The sequence below is a fragment of the Amblyomma maculatum genome, chromosome 11 (assembly GCF_055883805.1).
Source record: "Amblyomma maculatum isolate TAMU_Amacu chromosome 11, ASM5588380v1, whole genome shotgun sequence".
In the NCBI taxonomy this organism is placed as follows: Eukaryota; Metazoa; Arthropoda; class Arachnida; order Ixodida; family Ixodidae; genus Amblyomma; species Amblyomma maculatum.
This window is the reverse complement of record NC_139354.1, coordinates 71,579,260-71,589,284: the sequence shown is the minus strand read 5'-3', so window position 1 is coordinate 71,589,284 and position 10,025 is coordinate 71,579,260. Positions and strand designations below refer to the sequence as shown.

The window sequence follows — 10,025 nt, the reverse complement described above, 5'->3', positions numbered from 1 at the left end:
TGTGTTCAGCCCTCTACTCTTCAATATTTCCCTTATACATATAATAAAAAACCTTCCACCAGGAGTACACATAACACTTTTTGTTGATGATATTTGCATCTCGAATGCTTCATGTTCGCGTTATATTAGGTAGCAACATACTCAGAGAGGGCTACTGCACATCTCATTGTATCTGGCTCCCCAGGGTGTTCTCCTCTCATCAGAAAAAAGTGTGACTATGGCTTTCACATAAAAAAAATGTCATGATACCCGCTCCTACTGTGTGGACGGTCACTATTGTATGTACGATCAAACCGACTCCTAGGTGTTATGATTGACAGCAATCTCTCTTGGTAACATCACATTAAACATCAGCGAGACGATCACTGCTGCATTGAAGGATTTCAGATTCATTGCGGTAACACGATGGGGCAGCAACTGTCAGTAGTCGGTCCTGCGTCAAAAAACTACATTGAAGGAGAGTTACCCTACTATTTACCGGTGCTTCAACGATTATCTCCAGCAAGCAAGAAGGTTCTGGAAACTGCGCGGAACTGCTTGCGGATATGCCTTGAACTCCCAAAGGGATCCTCTGCATCAGGAACACTTTCAGAAGGAGGATGTCACCCGTTAGATGTGATTGCCGCCCAAGAAAGTATTCGTACGCATCTCCGACCTGTCATCCAAAGGTTGAAACACTTTTTATACCGTACGTGTCCACCTAACTCACTGCAACTCTCGCTTTCCTCAAGATGTACAGTTTCTGCGCCTCCCTGCTATTATTTACTTACGAAATCTACTACCTCTCACATTTCCCCCATGGACACTATCGTCTATGTTTCTGGCGTGAATGCGAAGAGCCGCATGCCCCAGGCAGCACTTCTCCAAGCCGCTCTCGACTACGTAGCCAAGAAATACACGCAGTACACTGCCGACAGTTCAAATGCTCAACACACTTTTTCTTGTGCCCTTTGTGTGCCCTCAACAAACCATCTCCTGCGCTCGTCCTGTCGTTGCCTCTGTTTTTTGTGTCGTCTTTTTTGCGCATAGCCTTAATGGCATTACATGATTCAAGCCAACTAGCCCGACAACAACTCTTGTTGATCTCCGGTCTTACCGGCTTCAGCTGAACGCTCATCTACGACAGCTGAGCTCTATGGCAAAAAAAGAGGCTGCTTTCCATATCCTACGCTAAATTCACGGACGATGGGTTATCTTCACTGATTCCAGAGCATCGCTGCAAATCCTGATTAACTTGCTGAAAAAAACTAATCATCAGCCTGTTTCCTTTAACAAAGGATATGTACATCATTTCGCTATAGCCGCCGTTCACTGCGTAATATGTCACTGGATATCAGCTCGCTATGGCAATAAACACAATAAAAAACAGATGAAGCAGCTCGTAAAGGCCACCAACATAATATGTACTCCGACCTTCGCGAAATTTAATGCATCCCAACTGGCTAACAAATTTGCCTCTGAAACAAAGTAGCGACTTTGGAGCTTGCTAACACACTCCTACAAATTTCTTTTTTCATTTAACCCATATATAAGATCAAGACTCCCTCCAAAATTTCCTGGCCAACTAGAAACTCTTTACCTCCAGCTTCGACTGAATTGTCCATATATAAACGGCTTGCGATACCGTTTCTTACAAATCAACAGTCCGCATGGGGACAACTGTGGCTCGATTGAAACTGTGGAACATATCCTACTTGAGTGCGGTTCCTACGTTGACGAGCGTGCGTACTATGAACACAGCATGGAAAAGGACTACCCACTGTGCCTTTAACAATGTATAGTGCTTTAGGTTCCTTAGCCTGCCCTAGACAACAGACTCGTTATGAACATAATACTTAAGTATTTGAAAGGTATTGGACTTCTCGACAAGCCCTCAATTCGCCTTGCATGTTACCCTCAGGCATGTTTCACGCTGTGAACTCTATAAGCACATTTGTCAGTAAATGCATTCGATAATTTCCTTTTATGCCATTACTCCACGACGCACGTTACATTGCATTTACAGGCCGCATTTTATCTCCCCCTTTATTTCTTTTATTATCCTAAACGTTCTTTTTTCAATCTTTCCCTCTTCATTTCCGCTTCATAAGCAGGGTAGCATGCCAGCGAAATCTAAACACAGGCTAAATCCTCAGTTTTTCATTAAATGGTCTTTCTCTCTTTTCTTTACTGCGCCCTTAAGGTGTTTTCAAAACAAGTGTGGCAGAAATTATGCGTTTATAATGACCTAATTAAACCACATCAATCATTTTGTCATTTGCCCACCTTTCTTTGACGCTCTATTCTATAGTAGCACTCTTTTTTCGATGTACCTGCAAGTTCCTTTGCTACTGCACCGATAAATGCATGCCCACGCGAAACCCGAATCTATAGCCATAAAATGCTTAACATATAAAGTACAATACTTCTAGTGCAACACATAAGGCGAACATGACAGGCGCTATCATTACACCAACTAGCCCGAAAACAAACGTTGTTAAAATCCTTATGCATTAATCAGAAGAAACTAACTGCGGTCAGGCGGAATGCTTCTGCTGCTCATAATATTGTGTATGATTTACCAAAACTACACCAAACATAGAAACATACAGAAAAAGTTTAAAATTATGACCATCAGATACAATTTGATGCTTATAATGAGTGCTGTTTATAGATAGCTCTGCCTTGAGGCCAAGCATCAGATTTGTACATCGCAGGTAAAGAAAGATGATAGTGATGTGAATGACCGGAACAGAACAATTGAGGCTACCGGGCCGCTGAAAGGAAAACCCATATGCGGTCTTCATCGGATTGAAGACGTCGTCTGACGCTAAGGCAAGCAGGTAAGGGTGATATTCATACATCAAATGTGTAAGCGTTGCTAGAACTCTGTTATCTGGATTGAAGCTTGGGATTTACAATGGACTGAAATCAGCGAAGGCCTCAGTTCTATGACTACACTTGCTATTTTGAAAACCTCCGTCCATTTCTATGCGGACTTTACGTATTTGATGCGTGGCTACAACAAAACATGAACGGTTGATAGCAGGCATGGCGTTTAATGTTGGCGCTTTGTCCTACCTTAGTACGCTATATTTTGCTATCATGAATATTCAAAGCTCAGATGATCTTCATTTATTTTTTTGGCAGGCTAGAAGATTTAGGGTTAGTTACGTAAGGCTAAATCGAGTCCTTCTGTTTATGTGCGACCGTATTAAATGTAGGCTATTAGATTTCGTCTAGGTGGTGGTGATTCGTGGCCATAAAAAGTTTCATTGTTTTATAAGGAACTACTGCCTAGCGTCTTCCTCATGCCAGCGAGAAGAACAAGGGGTAGAACGTCGTCTGTAACAATAATGTTTCTCATGTCTGCCTGCAAACTGCAGTCTAAATAGTCTATTTTTCATAATTATGACGAATACTATTCTAATTGTTAACCACATAAAAAGAATTCCACTTTTCGAACAGCTAATTGTGAAGCCTTATTATGTCTATTGTGGGCATTCATTAGGAGGTTGTCAACAAATGTTTCTTGTTGCTGCCAACGAACAAAGATAAATTTGTGAAATTAGCTTTCATACTTAAATGCTGACGCAAATGCCAGAAAAACAAAAAGAAATGAAGCGAAGCGGTACCCAGAACTTGTCCTCTCTCGGATGTGAGGTTAGCCTTATCTCCTCCACACATGTATGCATCGACTTTTGATATTGAGCGATGATTCAGCCATGCAGACTAATATTACGTACAATCATCATACTGAAATGATTTCTTGCGATATTATTTAAATGGCGCGAAATTGGCATGTCGAGGTTTGATGATAAGACTGCAAAAACTCTATTGTTTCCATTTTTCTTCTCAAAAAAATAATTGGTCGATTCTCAGGAAACAGTCAATGCCTTCTAGTGAATGCGCCAATGGGACACGACTAATAGCTCCTTCAAAGAAACTTGCGACGTCAAAAAGGTAAGAGACTAGGGCTATAAAAGGAGTTCACACCGCCAGCCAAAGCGTTTTGTGTTCTGTATCGGACGACGGGGCGAACGAAATGAAGTTCTTTCTTATCTTGCCTTTCATTACCATGGCAGTCGCCGAATCGCTGGCGGAAGACCAACCAAATTGGGCGGACGAGAATAGATTTGGTGATTACCAAAATGCCTGGAAGGTAAAGTCAATTTTGTTCACCATTCAACTGTTTCAACGACACGCCCTCCAGACCAGTTAGATTGTCGCAAACGTGTATGTCAGCTGGTCATTTACAGGCTTACAAGCTGGTTAAAGATAATTTCTATTTAGTGAATACCATTAAAGTTGTGATATTTAATGTTAAGCGATAGTAACATGCTTGCCAGACTCTAAAGAGGCGTGGTCTTTTAAAAACATGTGCTAAGTGGCCTAGCAACATTCATTAAATATTTCATGAGCTTTTGCACGATAAAGCCAACTACATGTAGCTCTCAAGAGTCACCACACCTAATGTAAATATTTTTGCCCACGAAAGTATATTAGTAGGAAGGATCAATTAGCTGCATTTAAATTAGTTTACCAAGCAAGAAAGTGTCAATGCAAGCGTTCGAAGTACATCGTCTCAAAAAATCGCTTGCTATACTCTTTACATAAACATATTTAGTGGCATCAAAGAAATTTTTCACGTGACCATTTCCTGCGTTGTATGTTTCTTCATGAGAAGCACTCAACAGAAATATTTAGACTCAATCGCATTTTGGTACATTGATATGGCGTTGCTTCAGAGAAGAAATTTTTATAAACGGTAATTTTACTTCGCTCATGTCGGCCGTGTATCATGTGCGCAGGATATGTGTTTAAAAGGTATGTGCAAAATAGCTTGCTGCGTGTAAATCTTCGGCGTACTAACTGTAGGTCTCACCTAGCCGCCATAGAATATAACTTCTTTGCAGAGATATGCGATTTATAATAAATCAAGTATATTTAAATATATTCCATCGACTGTATCATCAGAATTGAATGTTTAGGCAATTGTTTTCAATTAAATTGGGTTCAATTGGTAAGTACGCTAGGGAATCAATTCATATATTTTTAAACAGCTTATAAAGAAGGTACTATGCTAACTCAAGGTATTAATTACTAATTACACTAAATTACCGATTAATAACAATCAAATGTTAGGGTGCAAGATGCGCATATATCGATGAAAACGTATAGAAAAATTGAATGCGAAATGAAACGGTAAACGGTTTATTTAAAGCGGTTTCTACATTATCGTCCTCGGCTCCTGCCTCATCGGCCATCAATAGCCGCATAAATCTACCACTGCATACTTTTCGTTTTGAGAATCACACCCGAGAGAACAGGAACCTATCTGGCGACTCAAGGAGAAAAGCAACATGGCAGAGTCCTACAAGGGCTTCAGGCGTTAAACGTGAACAGTCTCACGGCCTTGGCCGCGCAATTCAGAAGGCGCATATGTCCTACAAAGGTGTTGATGGTGGCTTCTCCTGAGTAACTTCATACGGCCTTTGGTACTTGACAAAACGTTTGTAGGACAAATGCGGCCTTGTTGCAGTAACACAGAACCGAATGACACGAGCCGGATTGCGAAGTGCTCACGTTCCGCAATTGTTGGTACGAACTTGCTGAAGAATTTGTTACTCCGTCGGAAAAATCCGGTCAGGAGGGGGAGATCTTATTCGTCTCTCGCGCTCGGGAAACAGCAGTACGCTCTGACCTCTGAGAACAGTAGGGTAGGATCGTGTCCAAAACCGACGAGTTCTGTCCATGCAGAAGGGAGAAAATTTTATACAGGCCTGCGAGCGCTATAGGAAGCTAATGTAATGAATGGAAAGACAGTATCCCAGCCTATTGTCGTTCCCCGAAAACTGCAGCAACGGAAGGGCTTGGTGCGTCACTCAAAAATAAGACACAACCTTACGTTTTGTTTGAGCATGAAGGGCAGCACATAAACTGATTGAAATATTATTAAAATTGTTTCATGGATTACAATTATTTACTGCAAAGAGCATTATACATCGGTAGCGTTCATTGCGGTATCTTTTCGACGTTGAATAAGTTATTTTGAAAAATCATCGCGGCGTAAATCCGTAAAAAAGAGGTTAAAGCTTGTTAAAAGGCGATTTCTGATGGGAGCTTCCTGTGAACGCAACCTGAAGGTGACATAAACTCGCTGAAGACATTAATTGATTACGGTGAAGGTAAATTATATAGTGTAACCATTTTCATAGCTTCAAATCCTAGCTGCGTTCGCAGCTGAATTTGCTGTTGTTATGAACAGCAGCAAGTCCAGCTTCTGTTAATATGCTGCCTATAGTGGAACATACCCTAGAAAATATAGTTGTAATTTATTTCAAGGTTGTGAATTTGAAAATAAATTGTACCTACAGGAATCGAAAACATGTCTTACAATCAAGTACGTGGTGTGAATCCATTGCTGCACAGAAGCGAAGGGTAGTGTGGTCTTTAAATGCGCTCTTATTTGTTTTGATTCAACGTACTAAAGATGGCGCGACGGACGCAACTGGCATAATACCAGAAATACTGCAAGCAATTTTAATCCAGCAAACTATTTTATTGCGTATGCATTTTAGTTTATGCACTTTAATGTATACTAAAAAACATATAGCTTTATTGACTTCCTTCTCGTTGTGCTTTTTTTTTTTTTAGTGACGCCAGCTGACACTTCCTTTTCTTTACTGTTCAGGGAATGGCAATACGCAGTCAAGTTGCGGTGAACGGATGCAATATACATAAAGATCATTTCCCAAGCATTGCAAAGAGTTGCTCAGTGAGGCCATAAATTTGAAGATTGTTGACAATGGCGGTGCGGTTGATAAAATATTTTTTGAAGAGCGCTCCAACTTCTTATGAAAAAAAAAAAAAAACTCTTCCCCTCTCGCGCAGCACTTCATGCAGCACACCGTGGCGTAACAAGACCTGGTGCTAAGTGAAAGACGCCACAACGCACGGCCATACAGCTGGCAGTGATTCTGTCTCGGCACAAATTGTCAGGGGATTCGTAGCCACAATTATCGATCCACTGCTTGCGGTGATGTGATGATGGGGCGATACAATTCGATGCCGAGACAGCCAAAAGGTTGAGCGGCACAATGAATTGCTTGCGGCCAACGAGAAGAAAGACAAGGAGACTTATAGCGTTTAAAAGTGCAACAGTCTGAATATTGCCGCGCCAGTATAGCGGATGCGAAGTCATCTATGCATCGGGACTTACCGGCATGTGCGCACTGAGGACCGGCGAGGTGGTCCACGTTAGCAGCTTCAAGCCATGTTACAGCCTTCTTGTCGCCAGCACCATTGTAAATAAGACAAGGTCCACTCAGCACAGTAGCATATCGATCGCGATCACTGGTCTCCGGCGCCCTGCTTTCCCACGATGAAGCTGTGGCTGCTGGTCGTGCTACTCTACTGCATCTGAAGTACTCCAATATTAGCTACGCATTATTGCAAATTATCTCTTCGATATATATATATATATATATATATATATATATATATATATATATATATATATATATATATATATATATATATATATATATATATATATACATACATATATATATATATATATATATATATATATATATATATATATATATATATATATATATATATATATATATATATATATATATATATATATATATATATATATATATATATATATATATATACATATATATATATATATATATATATATATATATAGAGAGAGAGAGAGAGAGAGAGAGAGAGAGAAGTGGCTTCGGAATCTCGCAACTCCGCGGTTAAAGGCCAACCTCCGCTTATAAGTAAGTGCGGCGCTGGGCGTGACAAGCACAGTCCGACAATGATCCTTCCGCAGGTTCACCTACGGAAACCTTATTACGACTTTTATTTACTTTTAATGATCAAGTTTGGTCACCTTTCCAACAGACTCGCGCAACCGAAAGGCCGCGCCGTACATCGGTCCGAAGACCTCACTAAATCATTCAATCGGTAGTAGCGACGGGCGGTGTGTACAAAGGGCAGGGACTTAATCAATGCGAGCTTATGACTCGTGCTTAGTGGGAATTCCTCGTTCAAGGGGAACAATTACAAGCCCCTATTCCAATCACGAAATAAGTTTCACGGGCTACCCAGTGTTTTTAGACAGGAATAAAGACACCCTACTTCCTTCAGGGTAGCGCGCGTGCGGCCCGGACATCTAAGGGCATCACAGACCTGTTATTCTGTTTCGTGCGGCTAGGAGCCGCTTGTCCCTCTAAAGTGCTGAGAACCCCGCAACTATTTAATAGGCTAGAGTCTCTTACGTTATCGAAATTAACCAGGCAAATCGCTACACCAACTAAGAACGGCCATGCACCACCATCCATCGAATCAAGAAACAGCTCTCAATCTGTCAATCCTTCCAGTGTCCGGGTCGGGTAAGATTTCCCGTGTTGAGTATATATATATATATATATATATATATATATATATATATATATATATGTGTGTGTGTGTGGCCACCTGTATTGATACCAATCTTTTTGCAGTGTTGCCTTATCTTGTAGAGAGACGACAAACTACAAAATCTTCGTCAATGATATGGGCTCCTAATCCACCAACCTACTTATGTAGGTGCTTTTTTTACGGAAATTTATTCATTGCTTCATGAATCACAAATCCAAAGAAAAATATGTGCGCCATATTGGAACACTGCAGCATCAAATATATTGAGTCAATTTACGCCAAGATGTACACGCTGGACGCGCAGGTGGTCGAGGCCGTCATCTGCACGACATTAGAGTTGGACATCACAATAAATTAGAAAATATTTCAGAGTAGTTGAATAATGAGCGCGACTAAAAAGTGTTGACATTTTTCTCAAAGCTGGAGCTACTCATAAAGAATTAAATATAAATATATATGAGAAAAAATGCATAGCAGTCGCCTTCCTAGACCATCTATCAGCAAACGTGCGGCATGGAAGTCATGAGATTATACATTGAAACTGCTCCATATCTTGTCAGGACTCTGCCATGCGTCAACGGAAAGAAGCTCCAGTCGGTTTTAGTTTCAAATTTTTAGGCGAATGTGCTGATTGTATTTAAAATGATGTCAAACACGAACGAGAATTAAGCCTTCCTGCCTCTCGCTCCTAGCGCGCGCAGAGATCTTGCTACTTCCTGGCTCTTGAGTGACGGGACCTTGGTCAAACATTTATTTTGGTCACATGACGGTTTTTATAAAAAAAATAACAGGTCCTCAGATTGAAATTGTATTATGCTGCTCGACCAGTTGCCACAGCTGGCACCTGTCGCGGAGGTGATCTGCTGGTGACTTTGCTTTCATTCATGGAAAGCGGCTTCCAGGAGATCAGCGCTCTACCAAGGGCAATACAGCTCATTCTATTCACATATTTTACTGAGGTAGATTTCTCTATTTTTGGATCCCCGTGAGTATATGGTTGCATCGGGCTTTCATAAACAATTTGTATTTCATTGGAAATAATGATATGCAGCCTTTATTTCATTTCAAATAACTGCAACCGCTATAGGGAGCTGTCAAGCAGAGTTGAGACTAGAAATGCCCAAAGATTGTGGGGTCGTCGTAAAAGGGACATTTGTGCAAATATTATTTGGGTCCCATTGCCAACAAGCGGAGGATAAGGAGAAGTGACCTGTCTTTATGCTGTCTTGTAGAGTGTCATTGGAGCTGAAATAGGTAAAGAAGCGGCTCGACTTTCCCGGAATAAATGGTGGCCCTAGTGGAAATCTAGCTTGAATTGAGAAAAAAGTGATACATTGGAAATGATACAAAGCGAACTTCACCGTCACCGCTGCGCTGCATCGTGGCCACCTTGTCGTTTGCCTGGGAGCCACAGAAGTGCAGAAAGGAGATGCGCGCAGCGCGTTTGAATGCCGCCTCGCAGCTGGTGAATGCTGCCGCTCTGTATTAGGGAGCTACGCTTGCCTGCTGGATACGTATCGACCCGTGCGCCTGCTCATAGTCACGTTGAGGGCCGCTATTTTGCACTTTACACTGATAATTGTATTGCATAGATAGGTGCC

The 10,025-nt window shown here is 41.3% G+C and overlaps 1 protein-coding gene across 1 annotated transcript in view; it reads left to right on the top strand.

Annotated features, from left to right (window-relative positions):
* The first annotated feature begins 3,968 nt into the window (after positions 1 to 3,968).
* LOC146174139 (female-specific histamine-binding protein 2-like) overlaps positions 3,969 to 10,025 on the top strand; it is a 115,720-nt gene continuing 109,663 nt past the window's right edge. The window contains exon 1 of the mRNA XM_084585662.1: positions 3,969 to 4,141. Within this exon, the coding sequence (XP_084441788.1) occupies positions 4,025 to 4,141 (117 nt within the window). The 5' untranslated portion in view covers positions 3,969 to 4,024. The remainder of the gene's footprint in view (positions 4,142 to 10,025) is intronic.